A 20,700-nucleotide genomic window follows, 5' to 3' on the forward strand; every position below is an offset into this window, starting at 1 on the left:
TAATGAATACAGCCAGTCAGCCCAGCTACAGGACAGACTAACGATCATAGGTCGTAGGTTCGATTTCCGAAATACAGTCTCATATATAATTCACACTTTATGCATTAATTCTATACAGAATTGCCAATGAACTCAAAAAAATTTCAGAGTATGGACAGTAGCGTCGTTTGCGTACCGTAATATCATACTGCGATCGCCAACCCGCTTTCTAAGCGTAACGATTATGGTTAAACCCCTATATATCTTTGGGAGAGGTCTATACCTTGCAGTAAGCGTCTATGAACTGAAATGACAACGAAGTGTTGTACTGTACTGTATTGCCATCCCATATTATTTTGTCACACAAAATTAAGCTTAAGCAACTTCATTAGTTATCTGCGGCGAAAACAGTTTACAGTTTTTAAAATATGACAAGTGTTTTACCTAGGTAGGTAGGTAAAACACTTATCTTATTACTTACTTACTTATTACGTCCTTTCTAAAAATTACGTTTACTCTTGACAAGTCTTATTAATTAATTTGTTCATGTTTGTTCCACTAGACACGTTTTTGTTCTTGTTCAACTTAATTGTGTGGTCTTTGAGATTTATTCGTTTCCCGAGGAGCAGTTAATGCAAATAATTTTGTTAGTGGTATCCTCAAGATATACAACAATCATTCTCATTAAAAGGATACCCTCATTTACGCCAGAATAAATATAATGGTACGAACATTCATATAATATTTTATTTGTATAATTTTTTATATAATATTAATATAATATTTATACATTTATAAGGAATGGGGAAAACGTAAAGACGATAGGTAATACTTACATTATAGACGTGAATTTCCCGGTTATTATTTACATGCACACTTTTCAAAGTTTCCGCCTTGCGAGCTCTTAAATTTTTTCATGAAAAATCCGGTCCTTTGTTTTATTGTTTCAAAGTGGAGCGCGCATTGACCTATATTTTGAAGTAAATAATTGTAGATTTAAAAAATCATGGAATGTATCGAGCTACACCGTTAATAAAGGTTAATGAATTCTTTTATAATTTAATGAATGCTTTTTAAATTCATCTGATCTTTATTTTATTACGTTTATAGCGACATTTTTTAAGAAGGAAGGCGTAGAAAGTTGTGAAAATAAGTGGAGAGGCTCTTTGTTAAAGCAATGGTGCGGTTCGTTGAACAAGAGAGCTTAATTAGTTACAAAGCTTTTGCTTTCAAACAACGTAATTATTTTAAATTGGTAATTAACTAACACCTATACATGCTTTAGGTTTTAAAGAGTTTTCTATTTCATTATTTGTTGGACAAAGTGCTCTTTTAAACAGTTACACATTTAGTTACGCAGTCGTATGTATAATAAAAAGACTGGTACCATTTTCGATATGCCAGCATCTTTTTTCTGTAGATCTGTTTACTAATAATAGATTAATTTAAATTGAATGTCATATGATAGACACTTAATATTAATATTCGCACCTAGTCGAAAGAACTAAATAAATCTCCATACCTTTGTTATAATTTCCTTTAAAACTTGTGTCCAGGAACAAGATTAAATTAACGAAAGTTAAGCAACGAACACGCGCCTATCCCAAAACCAACCAATCTAAAAGTTCACCCAACAAACGTTAGAATGTATATGCCACTGTTCAAGCTACTTATTATATACTCATATGATCTGAATGTAAAATCTCACTGTTATCTTTAAAAGTGTCACGTATAATAAATAAATTGTATTTTTTTTAAAACCAAAACGCACTAATATTTGTAATTTGTATATTTATTGACCAAATACAATGAGTCGTAGTTTAAACAACACTACAACACAACAAATGACAACTTTAAACCGCAATAGGTATATAAATTTGCCATATATTATTAGGTAATTCTTTTCCATACACGTCCAGACAAGTTTTCATTAGAGGAGCAGCTATCTGTAAAAACATATAATCACATTCCACGATAGTGAAAAAAACATACAAAAAGAAAAGGGTAAATTAAAGAAATTTTTATCCTCACCTTTCCATGAAATCCCATAGCCCAACAACCAGTATTTATTCCTAAATTTACATTCGTCGAACAATGATTAATAATGACATCAGTGTTAACCTAAAATAAATATTTCATGGAGAACTAACATTGTAATTAAAAGACACCATATTAAATTACACGTAAGTATAAAAAAAGCTAAATCAAGCCAAAACGGTGTAGATAATCGCACAACACAGATTGCTTACTTGAACTGGCAGTCCCTCTTGTTCAAATCTAGTGAGGTTAGGTTGTTGAATCGGTAAAAATCGCCATCTTGTGTTTGAGACAGCGTGCTCACTGAGGTAAAGGGGATACAAACCGCACAAACCAGGAATTGCATCAGGATCGTATCTCATATAAAGAGGCTGAAATCATTAATGTCTTGGTAAAACCCCATAAGCGTGTAATTGACTCAAGCGTTTTTATAGCCTTAAAACGAACGTAAAGATAATAATATAATAAATTTAATTTATGGTAAAAAGGATTATTATTATTTGACGCCCATAAATATGTTTTAAAGTGATGACTGAAAATCAGCGTTCAATGAATTTTCATCGTCGTGGTAAACAACAAAATCGTCTCGCCAATATATATTAATGTGTAAATCTAGTACCATATTTTTATAAATTAAGCCGTGGTATTGAACAACAAAATATAAAAACATAACGTATTTATCAGTGCTCTTGAAATTAAAATCACGTGCAGTATTTTATTACATCGCTACGCTTTGCTGAAAACAAAAATAATTCACATAGATTTATATTAATCTAAACAGTGCATCAACGTTTGGGAAACTATGAGACATCTTCTCGTCCAAAATACTTTAGTATCGAAAGAGGAAGGTACCGATAAGTGGTTTCTCACTTCGGACCTAACAATCGTGCAAAGGTAAAAAGAGAGCTATGCTCGGGATTAACTTGAGATCGTATTAAGAATGAGGAGATATTCGTAGACTATCTAAGTAACCATGAATCGACAAATCTAAGTGGCAATCAACAGGTCATGTAGCAAGGTTCTGGGGTAGAGACGACAGGCCGGCAAGCGAAGCGTGGCATGTCCACCCACAAGGTGGATAGAAAACTTTCTTGAGGTCCTTGGAAAACGCTGGATGCAAGCCGCTGCCTGTCGATCTTATTGGAAATCTATGGAGGAGGCCCGTGCGCAGCAGTGGACATCCATAGAGCTGAAATATGATAATAATAAAAAAGTGAACCTAGAATTAAAGAAAAACAAATATGCTTACCTTTTTGCTCAAAGAAGATGCAAGGGTAAGTAAAAATTCTTGATTGTATTTCAAAGTTTCTCCTTCGCGATTACAATAGTCTGCACTGGTGATGACGAAGGTGTTCCTTTTTGCTGGCTGTACATGCGTAAGCCCCACTAAAGAGCAACCGTCAACTAAGTCTTGGTAATATTCGATTTCGTTTGCAGAAATTCTTCCACCTAACAGTAAACCCTTTTTATCCTCGGTTGGTGGATCACTGGCTGTAAAAATGTTATTACGTATGCAAATATATTCTACTACAAATGACATAATGAATATTTGTTTTAAAACATGTTACAATTATTTTTCCAGTTAAATTATTACTTTTATTATTTACAAAAAAGAATACTTGCTTGAGACGTAGGGTGCTAAAAGTGCTATTCGGGCGCCAAAGCATATACTCCCCGTAGACTGAGTCAAAATTGTGGTTTCATTGAGATTCTCTGACATTGTCCGATATCTTGCTAATAAAAGTTCACCATTTTTCATTTGTTCCAAAAATTTGTTTATCTTGTACTAGAAACATACCACTTATTTATTTAAAGTTCATTTCAATTACTCGTACAAGTGAATGTCATTTTTGTTCAAAATGCCAACCTCTTCTAATTGGGAAGCTTCATACCAGTTACCGAGAAGAACACGGTTCGAATAGACAATACCTTTATCAATATCTGTCTTTGACATATTAATAATAAGAGATCAAGTTCGGACCAAGAAATATGTGCGTACAAAACCAATGAATGACATGAATTAACTGTCATTATTGTTTTTTTATTCAACAATCTTCATCAATGTGAACTGTCATGTAATAGTTTAGGAAATTACAGTACAATCAATTGCTTGTGAATTAGTAAATACATAAACTCGCTTGTGCATGTAATAGAATTAAATTTTAATTAAACAAAACAAACGTAGCTACGATTTTTTTTCAGTCTAACGTTGTCATTGTATGGCTGCAACAATATTAAAAATAATTTCTAAATTATTAATCGTTTAACAACTATTAAAACATTATTTATAACTACAGTGTATATAAAACAGAATCCCTTTTTCCCCTAGTCATACAAACTTGAGAATGACCTTCACCGATTTTATTTGTTATTATGTTGCCTACTTTGTAGAAGTTTCTAACGGAAAAAAATTGCCTCGTATTTTAAAAAATATAACAAAGTGATTACTTCAAAAGATGTTACTACAGGCGAATAACTTTATTAGCCAGTCAGCAATATTTATAAATTAACGTTATTTCCAAAAATATATAGAATCATTTAATTGTGTACTTAAATATTTATTTTATATTTCTTATGAATAAACGCAAACCTAATGCCGAGTAATAAACAATAACTTCTCAACTAGCAAATATCTGATATCGTTTACACAAAGAGCCCCACTATCAAGAAGGTCTTAATAACCTTATATGACAGAACAGAATTGTCTGGTACGTTCAAATATGCACAATAATATCGTATCACAAGCTTATGGCCAGTTCGGTCTGGTTATATAGTCTCAATTTAGTAAACACATATTTTATGGAAGACAAATGAAACTGGACTTTAGCCAGATTATTTTTCTTTTGTTGTCTTTATAATGTATATAACGTTATTTTTCTGTTAATAAATTCTTTCAAGTTTTGAATTAATGTTTTTTTTCTATAATATATATTTTATTCGCGTCAATATAGAGGTACGACGTGGGAACGATTTACCAGTATTTTGCCACTGAAAGCTTACATTTATATTTTTTTATTAGAGAACATCACGTAATTCGTAGCTATTATTTTTTGGAAACACGCTATAATACTTTTCATCTGGTGTATAATCAACACAGACGTTTTCTTATAAAAACAATTTTATTATTTCACTTCTCTTTATCCCATGCCGCAAGCACGTAAAATAACATTACGTTCATGAAACGTAACCGTGTGGACTTGCAGAGCCCTATTACCTGAATACCTTTTTTTATAATGCAAAACAAAAAGTGGTTCATTATCACTAAAGTCAGTCATAGCTGCAATAAATTGATGCAACTGCTTATAATTACTATCATCATCATTTCAGCCGTAGGACCCCTACAGCTGTAAATATTGGGAAGCTTATAGATTTTCAATGAGATCGGCCCGAAATGGCCTGTATCCAGCATCTTCCGACAACTTTAAAAGGGTCATCTGTACATTTGTGGGCTAACATCCTACGCTGTGCTTGCCAATCCGTGGTCTCCATACCAGAACCTTAAGATCCCAACGGCCACCTGTTCTATCCTCTATATAAAAGCCCGAGCATAAAGCTTCATGGCTCGTTAAACAACTTCGAACGTAGCAATGAGAACCGAAATGTGAGACTGACTTTCACTGTCGTAAGTAGACACTTTAAACATACATTGGTCGTAGAACTTCGTCTTGTGGAACTGGCACTTATTATTATAGATATACAAAATACAACACGTGGTAATAAAACGTTAAAAGAAACCTAGCGATGAAGCAGTATATATTAGTAAGGTAAGGATCCTTACAAGCGTAAATTAAACATTTTCGCGAACTTTTTAAAAAAATAAAGATTTTCTCCCGAATTGAAATCAAACTTTTACCGTTAACAAATAATCATAAATTTTCCTTTTTTTTATTTTAAAAGATCATTTTTATTAAATCAACATAATAATCAACATATAAATAACCATCTTAACAAAATTAAATATTTGTCACAAATTGTACCCATACGATATTAATGTGATTGTTTATAAAAATATAATAAAAAACAACCAACTTAATTAATCACAGTAATTTATTTCACTTTGTCCTAGCTAATTAGAGAAATTAATGAAATTTGAACACATAGGAAAGCATGAAACCATTTCGATATACAAACTTAGTCAAGCGTTAAGAAAGCAATTAAGTATAATTGCTGTACGTCGCAATGTTACTACAATTTAACGTCTAGTAAATAAATGTGGAAGAGCACAAATGGTTTTACTGTAGAAATACATGGATAATATTTCAGAAAGCTTGTATGTGATTTAAAAGTGTAAATATTTATGTAGAAATATTTTCACATTCTAAACAACGGTCACATTATGGAAGACATGGTAAAGCCTGCGGCGTCTAGACAACGTGAAGACGACATTTTGACACAAATGAAACACGACGAGATGCACCTTATAACTGGCACAGCTTTGTCGTGTGAATCTTCTGCGGTCATGTACATTTTACGTGGATTTTGTGCTCCAAACTTTGTTTTCTGTGGCCAAAAAATTATTTAAAATTTATTCTTAGAAACTATATCATTTAAAAAGGAAACAGGAGATTGTATTAGATTTCTATATACTTTAGGGCCTCATCCCTCCCAATTTTGCTGAATGTTTACTGTACCATGATAGATAAAAACCAAAACGTAGTTAACTTCCCCAGAGTAACCAAGTATGAGGATGTCCAAGTATTGTTTATAATACACATGATAACAAATCTATACAAAATGAAAGAGTTTGTTACACAACCAAACTCTAGTTTACGGCTCTATATCTAATTATTTAGCAAGACATTATCTTTTGTCGCAATTCGCCCTGAACTTTGTATATATTTTCTTTAGATTATACAAACGCTTATTTTGACAATATTTCAACAAATTATTTTATACTAATACATTTCGCACTAAATATTTACCACAAAGAAGTGAGATACAAATTCATTATGTATTTATTTTAATTAGGGGCGCCAACAGCAAATCATAATACACGTTTATATAAATTTGGTGTAACATTGTACGTATTTAAAAGTGTTTATCTATTTTAGGCGTACATAGTGCTGGCCATGGCTGTATTTATGCTTTGAATTGATAAATGAATATTTAAGTCTTCGAATGTAAACAATATTAATATAAGTGCAACGACTCATAGAAAAGAAAAATGTTAAAATATTTAATAAGTTACTGCAAAGTTTTCACAGCAAGTTAACGCGCTGTCTTCTACGATTTCCTTTTTAACTTTCTAGACGTAAAACTTGGGTAACAAGAATGAAGATTCGTAAAACAATAAGCATACACAATCTAAAGTACAACGTTAGTAATTTAAATACTAGCTTTCAGTTTTAGAATGATAAATTAATAACAGATTACTTTTAACAACCATATAATTTTTGACCCTTGCTTTCAAATATAATCCAATGTCAAAAGTTTAATATTACGTTATTACTCTAAGTAATATTAAAACACAACGGTATACTGTGAAGAAATTCCTTTTACGTATTGAAGATGTCATTGTCCTTTATCTATAAAACTATTACAACTGTTAAATAAAATATAAGACTCTCATATACATTATTTGACTGGGACAACTAATGTAGCGGTAAGTATGATAATAATAAGTTAGCTTAGTTAAGATAAAATACATAAAATTCCGGAGGCTAAACACTCTGTCACCCCGGAGCTCCATGACGTAGACCAGCACTTCCAAAGATACTACCAGCGCGGCAGCCTGCAATAGTTTCGAGTCTTTAAAGAGCAGTGACAGTACGGCTGCTGTAAATCTCATAGTCTTACTCATCCATCCGACGTAGGCCTCTGTCATAGATCTCTAGTAGCACCTGTCGGGATCGTAAAGAATGACTGGAGATGACTAAAAGATATGTATACAATTTGAAAAATGAGAATAGAAGATGAAATTGTAAGAATGGTAGAAGAAAATAGAAAAAATATATTAAACCTCTGTAAACCTAGTTCCTATTTCACATGTAGGATTGAACGAGAGATCTTCAAAAACGATCATAAAAATGTTATGTCACTTGCCAATCCGCTGACCTACTATAATTCACGTAAGGATCGCTTCATTTCTATTTGGATCTCGTAGAGAAATTCCGAGCATAGCATTCTCAATGGCTTGTTAAGCTGTGAACAAGTGTCAGCTTGCTAATATACTATATCTGCTTTCGATAGTAAAGAACTTAAATGTTGACTTGACTCATCAATGGAGATAATATTTATAGATGCTCCGCGTCATTCACTACGTCTCGAGACTTCTGGTGTCTGCAGAGCTTGTTCAAACAAATACGGCTTAAGATATTTGCTTGCAAACTATTAATTCATGTTTTTTATATGAAAATAGTTTATAGGAGCCTCTCGTTCTTCTATAATTTATTAACATCCGCTATTTGAAATAATAAATGTTGTTATATGTTCATCGACAATAGTTAACAATTCTTATTTAAATGATTGTTGGTGTAGAAAATGTTAATACAATAGAATGTGTATCCGCGGGTCTGCAATTATTTAAAATACTCTAATTAAATGAACTAAGACAGTAAATACTTAAAAAAATTATTACTTTATAATCTACATATATTATTAAACATATATTACATATCTAATGGATTTAGGCCAGCCCGCTGATAAATGCGCATGCGGCAAACAATGCGAATCACATAATTACCACCGTTAAATCACTCCACACTTGTTTCACCCCTCCACGGGGCATCCTCAGGAGTACTGTTACACTGATTAGAGTGAGCATACTCGGTGTTTGGCACCTGCTTTAGTTTTTAGTATAGTTCACGGACCCTTCCGCTCCATTAACTCATATCAGAGGAAGCTGTAAAAGCCTTAGGGTTAACAGCAAGAACATCATCGAAACTAAAGAATAACAAAATAAGAAGTAAGCAAATAAGTCGGATAGTAACAAGCAAGCAAGTAAGCAGGGACCATAGATGTTATAAAGAAACGGAAACAAGCAAGAATTAAGAAAAACGGAACAAGCATGCTGAGTGCATTGTTTCATTTGACAGCCAATAAGATCGATCAACCCTACTCAACATACGCTAAGCGAGGCGTGTACAGTGACAACATAGACATCAAACAACATAGACATCAAATACATAATAGCAATGAATGTCTTGAAATTCAAAAAAAGAATCAGAGAATTGGTAAGTTACAAAATGATTCGGTGGACCGTATTACACTGCAGTAGGAAAGGGGCATCTCCCCAAAGATTAAAAGCCTGCGCAGAAGACATCTCAAAAGACCGTCAATTGAAGAAGAAAGAAGTTAAATAATATATTAAAATTCATACTCATTACAAATTTCACATAAACATCTTTGCAACATTTAATAGTTAATTTTTCTTTGACTTTACGTAGCACGTTCAAGAGATTTATAACTGCATTTAATTTATGCTGCAATGAACCTTATTGTATTTTGTTCTCTGCTTTATTTAGTTTTGTATTATATATACCTTAAATTACTTAAAACGTGCAGAAGCGGTTTTAATAGCTAATAGTAACAAACTTTTATTGGTTCAATAGTCTAAACTAGTAGTGTAAACATAAAAATATATACTTATATTTTTATACTCAAGCAATGGTAGACCTGTGGTAGAAGGCTGAGACATGCGATGGTAGGTCATGGGTTTATTCCTGGGATGCAATTTTATGTAGTTCACACTTTGTTCATTTATTACATAGAATTGCAACTGCTCACAAGCGTGGCGATTGTGGTATATCCCTCCATAGATATATTGGTATTCAGCGTCTACCTGCTAAAAATATTATGCTAGCAAGTACGGCGGTTGATGGAAATTTCGCGATATTTCTTACAATGTAATAGAAACAATTTACTTTATCCTGTCTATCAGCAAGTTACAACATTGTGATACAATATTTGCACAAAACTTGACTGTATGAACACTAACCAAACTTCAGTAAACTCTATATCACTTGCGAGGGTTGAATGAAGTTACGGCATGTATTATTACACGTTAATTGGAGCATCGTAGACGAATGCTGTTAATGACTGGTAAATTTCGTTAATATCTACATTATGTGAATTCATGCCATTGGATTTTTAACTCCTGAAAATATCGACAACATGAATTTTAGTGACCGGAGTCTATCATTACACAAAATTTTAAAATACCTTTGTTTAGTAAGTAAATAAAGTATCGTATGAGTTATAATAGATTCTTGTAATTTTTACATTTGATTACGTTTTCCTTGCAGTTGTAGATTACTTTTTTTTCAAACGATGGACTTCCACTGCAAGACCTGGTCCTCCCATAAAGAAAGCCACGTTGACCGATCCTACGCCGCCTGCATCCAATGACTACTGTTTGCTTTTATAATACGTATATATTAATTATCTCTAGGAAAAACTCATAACCAGTCGGGGACATTCTACTGCTGATGTTGTAATATCTACATTGAATTGCCAGATGTGTAAGCATAAAATGCGAACGGCTCAACCAATTCGGCTAATTTTTTAATATTATCATTAACTTTTGTTAAGGAACTAGGAACGAAAAAATTTAAAAAAGTGTGAGAAAAATATTAAAAATTATCAAATTATTTTAATCTATAAACCATAGAGTAAATGGAAATAGCTATCCCTGTCTACCAAATATTTGACATCAAGTTCAAAAAACGCATGTCACGAAGTATAAATATATATATTACTATATTATAGTTATAATAAAAATATTCACACATCTATTAGCAATAGACGATTACGTTTAAAAACAATTACTAATAATTATTATAAAGATCGTAAAACTTATTTATAAGGATATTTAATGAATAAATGTATATGTATATAATACAATTTGTATATATATATATATATATATATATATATATATATATATATATATATATATTAATAACGAAAGTTATAAATATTGTAAACGAACAAAGGGTGGAAATCTAAATAATTTACACATAGGTAAACATAGGTTACATATACATATGCACATCATACGTCACTATTTTTTTATATATTGAGACCTTTACACCTCAATCGTTGCCTTTTCCTAAAAATATTACATCAATGTTAAATTTTACAATATTGTATTCCAGTTAAATATTAGTAACGACGCGAACACATAACGCTATTGAGTTTAATTAGTGATCCTTTATAAAGCGTGTAGTTGATAGAAACAGAGTTTCAGATTCAAATATCATTTCACGTAGCAATAATAATGGTGTATCATTGCTGTCGAATATGTTGACTAGACTGTAGTTTATGTTTCTATTCACGGCTCGCAGCTCGACGCCCCAGGCTATAAATACATATGCGAACGGGGATTAATATTTTACCTATTTGCAAACATTTATTTTTTGCTTTATTGACGAGTTCATTAGAATACTAAGTTTGTTTTTATATACGTTTATATCAAAAATATTTATAAGACTTGTTCTTATAAGAGTTATTTAAAGTAAAGGTTCTCGTGCCATAATAAATGGGAGTAAAAGAAATTGACTTTGATGATAAATTGTCATATTCATGACCGTACCTGCTTACTACGTACGTACGTTGCTACTTTTCATCAAAGCAGATCATTATATTATATTTATATATACCATAACATTTCATCATAAGTATTAATATAATGTACAAGAAGTTTTATATGAATTTATTTAACAGCGCCTAAAACAGCGAATATTAAGTTATTAAATAAATAAAGTCGATATTTGTCCCTAAAGACATTTCAACTTAAATAAATCATTAGAATGATACAAAGTCCACAAAATTATCAAAAATTTATCGAAAAATGTTCACTTACGTATCTTTCAATCGACTTGTCACATGTCCTTGGAAGCAGATTCAGATGTGAGGCAACGGATTTACGTTGGGGCCTCGGAGTGACGCAATTGAAGAGTAGCGAGCTTCTCAAAACTTCGTTAGAGAAATCCAGTAGGTGCAACGGACGCGCAAAAACAACCTGGTTTTGTCCTCCGAGTATATAAAGGCCATGTCACTACGGTTTATTATATTTCAAGTAAGCCCATTATAAGGTACCCCATACAATATAAGAAAGATATATTTAAAGTCAAAGTAAACATTTGCCAACGATGCACAGGAGACGATCTAGACTTTTGCAGAAGAACGCTCCGCCCTGAGAAAATGTGTTCTGCATTTTTAATTAATACGTGCTAAGAAAGTGATATGTTTGTTATAAAAGATGCTTATTTTTAAAGAACATTTATTTTCCTAACATTTGTTATTACTTATAAATTATTTTAGTTTATAAAATATGTGATTATGGATGAAGATGAAGGTTCTTAACCGGCGCAAATTTCCGGTAATGACATATGGATCTAAAACGGGGCCTATTATGATAGACATTATAAGAAAACTGAAGTTCACACAGAGAGCTATGGAGAGGGTTATACTCGGAGCTCCGTTATGAGATCAAGTCTAAAATGTGGAGATCCGCAGCAAAATCAAAGTCACCGACGTAGCTTAAAGATTGTTCGTCTAAAGGGACGTCACCTACGCAACAGTTGTTAGGGCGAAAAGATCCTCGTCTGGCGACACAAGCTGACAGAAGCTGCATGGGTGGACCACCCACGATAGAGTTAAAGTCCGGGGTCGCTGAATGCGGGCAACCAAAGATGAGTTATCGTGGCGATTTTTGGACGAGGTCAATGACTTGCAATGGGCGTCACCTAATATGATGATGAACGATTAAAGTATCATGTTATCTTTCTCACAAACCGTTTCAAAGAATCTTTCAAAAATATATTAATATATATCATTTTGAATTTTAACCCGTAATAATAAAATGAAAATATTAATAAAAGGCTCATGTTTTTCTTTTATATATTAACGCCTTACTCTTTTCTAAACACTATACACGCGTTACAAGGATTTCACAGGCACGAGCTTAAAGAAAATAGAAAAACTTAGTGCTCTCAACACTTAACACGTAAAGTAAATTATATGTAAAAATCGTAAAGCATTTTCATACACTTCTTTTACTATGAATCATAAATAATTCGTAAACTAAATATATTAAAAATATAATCAACGGTAAAAGTATACAAATAAACATTGAATACATATACATATTAAAGAAATTCGATATGAAAATTGAGATTACATAGAGAAGTATAAATATTAAAGTTGAAAGCCATAATTATTAAAAAAAATTGAAAAGCGAGAAATCATATTTAACATTTTTAAAACTTACAAAATGACGAACGTTTATATTTACGGTACAATTATACACACAACCTAATTTTTTTTCCTCTTAAAACCATGAACCCTTGAGTTTTACTACAAAAGATTAATGTTTTAATGGGAAACTCAGTGTGTATTGTTCTATTGTTTCCATTATAATGTGAAAGTCAACCTTTGTTTCCATAAGAATTATCAATTAAGATTTTGCTAAAAATGTTTGTTTTGAAAATCCTACCAACGCTATGTAATATTAGCAGCTGACCAAATCGAAAAACAATGGGGGAGGCCTATATCCACCAGTAAACGTCTTACGGCAGATAATAATAATGACACACAAACATTTGCTTCACATTATTTTCCACTTTGAAATGTAGCTCCAAATGATTTATTTGAAACTTAAAAACCTGACAAATCAGGCTTAGTACAAAATGTTTCGTACTAAGCCTGATAATGTACAAAATTTTTGTACTGAAAATTCTTTTAAATAAAAATAAAAAGCAGACATTACGCGCATAGCGGCTCCTCGGGTGCGATAACGATGAGTTCTGTTAAATTGGAGCACTTTATTATTTCCAGCTTTTTCCTTTCTTACAAGCTTATTACTTGTTTATGATAAATCACCTGGAGGCTACAGATAATTCAATATTTTAATAAGTAACTCGAAATATGATAAATTGATATAAAATGTAAATACATAATACTTTTTTATTCGATTCGTCATGTAAAATCAATCACCAAAGGGGTAACTCATGGCTACGTACATTCTTTTCGTACACATTATTTTAGAAACCAGCTGATTCTTCTTTTAAGTTTACTTATTCTATAATATTACTTACTTATTCTATAAGAAGATTCAATTTAATCCGCTACCCAAAAAACTTATAATATGCAAAAAATAATTTAATTAATTATTTTTTAAAAATTTGTTCGTATCACCCAATAATAATATAAACACTGTCTAAATAAATTTAAACGTCAAAATATTTCGTCCTAATTAAAGGTAAAGAGTAAGGTTGCAATAAGTTTTTTATAAAGTAACCCTTGCGGCATCGCTCCTTTGAATTATTTTTTCCTGGTAGTTGAGCCCAAATGATCTCTTGAGTCGAGCCCCTTTAACAAACTCGACATATTTATTTTACTTCAAACACTTTTTTATTTGTAAAGTACCATTAGTACATTTTTTTGTAAATACTTAAAAGCCTTAACCATAGATGCCTGTTGAAACTAAGATGAAAAATTTTATTCGTTTATTCTAATTTTTTTAGTTTAGTTTAATATAAAAAGTAATACAAGGTAGTAGTCTGTAACTTAGGATTCTTGATCGCAGGTTAGACTCTGTGCAGGCACTCATTTTATGTATATTACATAATAAAGTCTGAAAACTTTCACGCGCTTACTTGGTCGTCTACCAACCCGTATAAGGCCAATGATTCAATATGGACAGAATATTAAAGAGATTAGTCTTCTTAGTGTTCTATGACAAGACTCGGAAATAAAAAGGCTTTATATATACATATACAGGATTATTAGTTATAGGCATGACAAGAGCTTTGTAGTAGTGAATATATAGCTCATTTGCTGTCAATTGATGTCAACACCCTATCTAATAATCATTGATTTACAAATAAAAAGAATAATGATAAAATTAGTACATAGTAAGAAAAAGCGTTTAAAAATTCAGATTACTACACATTATATTAATTATTGTTTACAATCTGTCCTTTCAGACTTTGTACTGCAAGAAGTTATAGACCCGTCGCATTGCATTATACAGATTGTTTGGTGGGAAAGCTTTAAAGTTTTTTATGCCAAATAAGCTATACATTCAATCCAAAGGGTTTATACATATAACTAAACCACCTGTGTACGTTTCTGTATCATTTTGGTTTTAATATATTTTTCTGTTCTTTTAACAATATATATAATAATGTGATCAGATAAGATATAGCTGAATTCTAATAACCATGGATACAGATTATCCATCTTCCGATCGTAAACGTACTTTCTATCTCAAATTTGACGTTTCCGCTTAAAAACTTTTAATGATGTCGACTTTGTTGAATAACGACTTGCTGCCTTAATTGTTCGTATCGAATTTGCTTTTTTTTAAGTAAAAATTGTAAAAACATTAAATGATTATTACAAGCATTTATTTTTAATTTTCAGGCCATAGACTGAATGGCATAGATCTCCTCCAAAGACATCTACGGGATGTTATATGGTATTCACCACGCTTGGTTGGCGATCGCAGAGGGGTATTGTGGTGGTATTATAGTACGCAGAGGATGATGCTGCCCATGCTCTGAAAACTTATTCATAAGCAGTATGAGTCCCATGTAATTATTTTACAAAGTATGAATTGTGTAAAATGTATCCCGGGAATTGACCGAGTGAGACAGGCGATCGACCTAGGATCGCCTGTCTTACTCCTCTATCGCTAAGCTGCTACTGCTCTAACTTGATCTCTAAATAGCCAAAATAAACAAATACACGAATATTATGTACATATATATAAATATATATATATTTGTTTGTTAAGAAATCTTTAATCGTAAATATTTTAACTATTACCGACTACATGTTTTGTAATTCCGAACGCTTTTCTCTTCTTGCTTATAAAAATAAGTGAAAATGAAAATTATTATCATGAAATGATGTAGTGAAAAAATATACAATAAATAAATTAACTTTCTTCTTACATGAATATATTACATTGAAGATTTAATAAAAAATATTAAACAGCTTATTTGTCATTAATTGATGCAATTTATAATTTAAAATTTACTTTTTCTAATTTATTATAAGTATAACTAAAATAATAATTTAAAGTTTAAGAATTGAGATAAGAACCTAAATAAACTTGCCCAAACAAATACTACTGTAAGAAGGAAGTGCAAACATTAAACTACATTGAATTTTACAGTAATAAAATTTCACTCAAATTTTATATAAAATGTTTAGTTTTAACATTACCATAATATTTGAATTCAAAATTCAACAAATTACAAGTAAAAAATACCTCTTTCTTAAATACATTACATATTCACAAAGAATATTCGTAAAACTTATTAAAATAGAACTGGGCCTCAATAGTGATGAAGCATCGATCAACGTCGATCCATTACGCGTCGATTAATTGCTGATGAGGCACTAAATTTGCTCTTTGATGCGTTTTACTTTTATACGCGGATTTTGTGCGTTTTATTATTTGGATTCGAGTTATAATTTGTGAACTCCAATTTTTTTTTACTTTGCTAATCGATTAAAAAAACGGCCGAAATAATTATACTGATACGTAGGTTAAAAGGTTACAACGTTTTAAAATTTAATATCTTGTTAATTACTTTTAGCGATGAAAATTAAATAAATAAACGAACATATAATATTACCACTTTGTTTACTGATTATTTAAAGGAGTTTTGAAAAAATGGCGTAATGAAAAAAAAACTTGATCTATTATAAGGCAAATCTGCGTATTCTGGAATTTACTGTAAATATTATATAATTTTCGCACGGTTCTTCTTCTTAATAATGATTATTGAAAGCGTTAAATGCTAAGTGATTTTATTTTCAAAAAGAGCTCATAGTATTACCTCCGTAATAGCTAAGCGATCACGTCCCGAAACGGTTGAAGAGACTCGTAGAATTTTCATCATTGCCAAGGGATATCGTGCCAAAGAGTAAAATCACAAAGGGCTTTGTACACAAAGTCAAGGACGGATTGCTCAAAATACGCTCCAATTCACTTATGTGATTACGTTTGTCCAAGGTATGTCTACTTTTGTATGTCAAGTAATAAGCTTTAGATTTTAGTGCTTGTTGGTACATGACGCTCGCTCCAAGTCATTGTTGTTTACCGCACATTACATGGCTTGTAGCTTTTGTTAGACTTATTTCATATAAGTGTTTGGCTTTGTTGTTACGCACTCTTTCTTTATTTTATAAAAGTAAACATAAGGCATAGCATAAAAAAATGATATATATAAACGACTAGAGAAAAAAATCTGTTAACGAAAAATAAAATAAATTCCAACTTTACTTTACCCTAATCCACAAACATTTACTAGAATAGTTGTTGTTAAACAATACAAACTGGAATTGCTATAAATTCCACATAAGCCATTTCACATTAACAAAAAAAACAAAGAATTTGAGAAATTGAAAGCAAATTGAGATTCAATTTTCAATATTAATCTTAATAACGTCTAAGGCATACTTAGGTATTGAAAACATATTACAATTTATAAATAACGTATTTATTTTTTTGTTAGTGGAGTGAAGTTTCAATGTATGTTCTATCAGTATGAAGCAAAAAAGCTTAATTTAAATTGTAATGAAAACTTGTTTTACACACATCACTATTATATCTTCACCGACATCATCATCATCAATTCAGCCTTAGATCTACCCCAGGTGGATATAGGCCTCTTCATAAATTTCTAATAGAACCACAACAAATTCTTATTTTTACCACAACGCATAATAATCTAAGTTATAACTTCTTTATGAAAAAAAAAACTATTATTTGCAAGAAAACATTATTTTCATTCCAGTAAATTTGCAAGAGGAGGGAATTTGCCGAAACTCTTACGTCCCTTACATTATTCAAATTCAAGCGCCCGTGTTGCAGAGGTATTACTTTGTAGGTGTACAAAGTCGGTAGCTCTTTGGGTGTCAAGTATTTCCTTGTTAAGTTACTTGAGTATATGCGGTAACATATATGAATCTAATGTGTATATATATTAGGTCCGGGAAAAGAAATTTTATATTTCAATAACTAATTGTATGTAGTATTTATAACATAAAACGTTATTCATATTTGATTAAAAGACGTATTTTGCTATTTTAGTCTATAACTGCCATTTAGGGACTTTAGATAAAAATTATGTTAATGAATAATGATGAAGGGTATACACTAAAACGTGGTCTTTCACTTCGGACCTCATTGGCACACAATCGTTGAACAATCCATGGAGAAGATTGTGCTCGGGATTTCTCCACGAGATTAATTAAAAACCGAAGACAAACGAAACCGGATTTGCAAGTGGACAGGCTACTTAGCATGCAAAAGAAATAGCCTTAGGGCTTCATGGTTCTGGAATGAAAACCAAGACTGGCAAGCGCGGCAGAAGATCTAGTTAATGATGTCGAAAGACGGTGCACGCAGATCGCTGCCATCCAGTCTTATTAGAAATCAGCAGAAATGATAATTACATTTTTTAAATTTGATTTAAACGTTTATGCCATCTTACTGTATATTAATCTTACTACAAGTAGTTCTGGTTTTTACTGCAGTCTTTAAAGTTTGACGGCCCAATGACCATAGGTATTTTTCTTACACAAACAATTTTTATAAAGATTCTTTTTTTATATCCACTCTATACAGTTTATTAGTGTTATTTCGTAATATTTATAAAAATAAAACTGTAAAGGTGTTTATAAAATTAAGAATACGCACTATTTTTTCACCATTTAACAATAAATTAAAAAATATAGGCAAATTTCGACATAATGGTCTATTATTAATGAAATAAATAGGTTCATAAGACGAGAGCTCTTAATTATATAGTCACAGATTGCCGCTTAACAAAGAGTTTCTATTTTATTGTTGTTAAATAATTAGTTCTGTCTACAACGGTACTTCGCGTTTTCAATGTTACGTGAACTCTTTTTTTATATAAACCACTAACCGCTTCTCGTATATTATTCTACATAAATGTTGCAAATATTAAAAATTAACTTCAAATTTTGGCTTTAATTTATCCTTCGCTATACAATTGTAAAATTAATTTAATTAATAAATTACTTATTAATAATTTAGAGCAATTAAATTTATTTCTTAAGATGAAAGATCCAGCTCATTTAGAGCACATTTCTTTATACGAAAGATGGACAAGTAATAGGTCGGAGTACAAATAGGCCATTTAATTATCATTCAGAGATTAGTCTAACGGTTTATAAATATTTATTATAAATTCTATAGCCTGTACCTTCACGAAATAAAGATTAAGAGTAGGTAACAACATGGCCAAAAAACTTTGAGATACGGATAAAGAAAGATACAATTCATACAATGTGGGATAATCCGCAATGTTTCTGCAAAGCGAAATAAAAGCCTATATCTATATAGACGGGTTTATTAAAGGTTCTCTATATACTAAACTATATAATATCATAGTAGCATCTTCATTTGCCGTTGTTAAACACCTGTTTATTTCTGTTAACCATTCGTTATTTAACATTATAATTAGTACTAGAAACGTATTTAATAAATACTAAAGTATAGTGATTTTAAAGGTAATATATATGTAAACCAGGTGACAACACCCTTTTCAAGCCATATTTAATGTATTTATTACATTAAAGGCGTAGACCACTTTCACGATCGATTTTATCTTGTCTTGAGAGATATGAATAATTCAAACCGAGTACAGAGCAAAATTTCTCTATTGAAAAAGATTTTTCATTAACTATGCGACGAGTTGAGTCATTACTTTAATTTACTAATGGTTTTTATTTTTAATCTTCCCTTAATTTTAAGGAATCGAAGAAAAAAAAACATATTATTAAAAAACATACATAGCACATCATCATGGGTCATTCATAAGCTAATGATTAGAGACTTTGTTTTTGTAATAATTACCCTAAAAGGATGTTTCAAAACCTTTCAAATGTGGGACTATATTGTTTAAGGGATAGATGTGTGTGTCGTTAGGTGGTAAAGAGAAAGTCCGCCCTGTATCTACACTCGATTGCCACTCCGACTTGGCCTCTTGTACAGCGAGTATTAACCAAACTTTGTACTAATCTCATTTGTGTTATTAAAAACGTATTACGATATACCCTCAACACTTTAGATTGTTATCTATGTGCTTTAATTCAGTAAAAACCATCGAGATGGACCATTACCTCTATATAGTTAATTATAGATGTACAGAGTAATTATTTAGTTTTATTATTTGAACTTTCCGAAAGTCACCTTTAATTGTTAGTTATACGATGTTGTTGTACGACAATGGATCCAATATATTTCTTGCTTTATGTTTATGTTGTTTATCAAACAAGATAGCATACTCATTATATCCTCGGACTTTCATCGCTAAGATTGCATACATCCTTATAATCCTGCCCAATTTTCATTGTTTTATCAATTAATATTACTACTAATTTAATACCTTCCTTTACTTTCTGTTCTACATATAAAATAATAATCATTTCTTATGTTATCCGTTTTTAGATTCCATATATACATATGAGCATTAAATAAATATTCTTGATAAAAATCGGAATCTTATTTGATACATATAATATTTTCTCAATTATTCCTAAAAGGAACAAAGTATATGGTAATGTTCTATTCCAAATTGGTGGTCGCAAAGTACTCCCCTTAACCGATCCGTTATTGAATTCCAAGCGTTTACTTAAACTTTCACTAAGATGTAATTAACACAATTTTGTATAACCTCTATTCACATATTTAAT

At 31.1% G+C, this 20,700-nt stretch overlaps 1 protein-coding gene across 1 annotated transcript in view; it reads right to left on the reverse strand.

Annotated features, from left to right (window-relative positions):
- Nucleotides 1-1,832: 1,832 nt before the first annotated feature.
- Nucleotides 1,833-20,700, reverse strand: part of LOC137926693 (uncharacterized) — a gene marked incomplete at its 5' end in the record, with an annotated part of 41,104 nt that continues 22,236 nt past the window's right edge. The window contains 6 exons of the mRNA XM_068770372.1: nt 1,833-1,925; nt 2,011-2,100; nt 2,229-2,387; nt 3,104-3,106; nt 3,266-3,503; nt 3,636-3,802. Coding sequence (XP_068626473.1) covers nt 1,833-1,925; nt 2,011-2,100; nt 2,229-2,387; nt 3,104-3,106; nt 3,266-3,503; nt 3,636-3,802 — 750 coding nt within the window. The remainder of the gene's footprint in view (nt 1,926-2,010; nt 2,101-2,228; nt 2,388-3,103; nt 3,107-3,265; nt 3,504-3,635; nt 3,803-20,700) is intronic.

The sequence above is a fragment of the Battus philenor genome, unplaced genomic scaffold, assembly GCF_028537555.1.
Source record: "Battus philenor isolate CCGP_79_NKW_IND1 unplaced genomic scaffold, ilBatPhil1.0.hap1 SCAF_3, whole genome shotgun sequence".
In the NCBI taxonomy this organism is placed as follows: Eukaryota; Metazoa; Arthropoda; class Insecta; order Lepidoptera; family Papilionidae; genus Battus; species Battus philenor.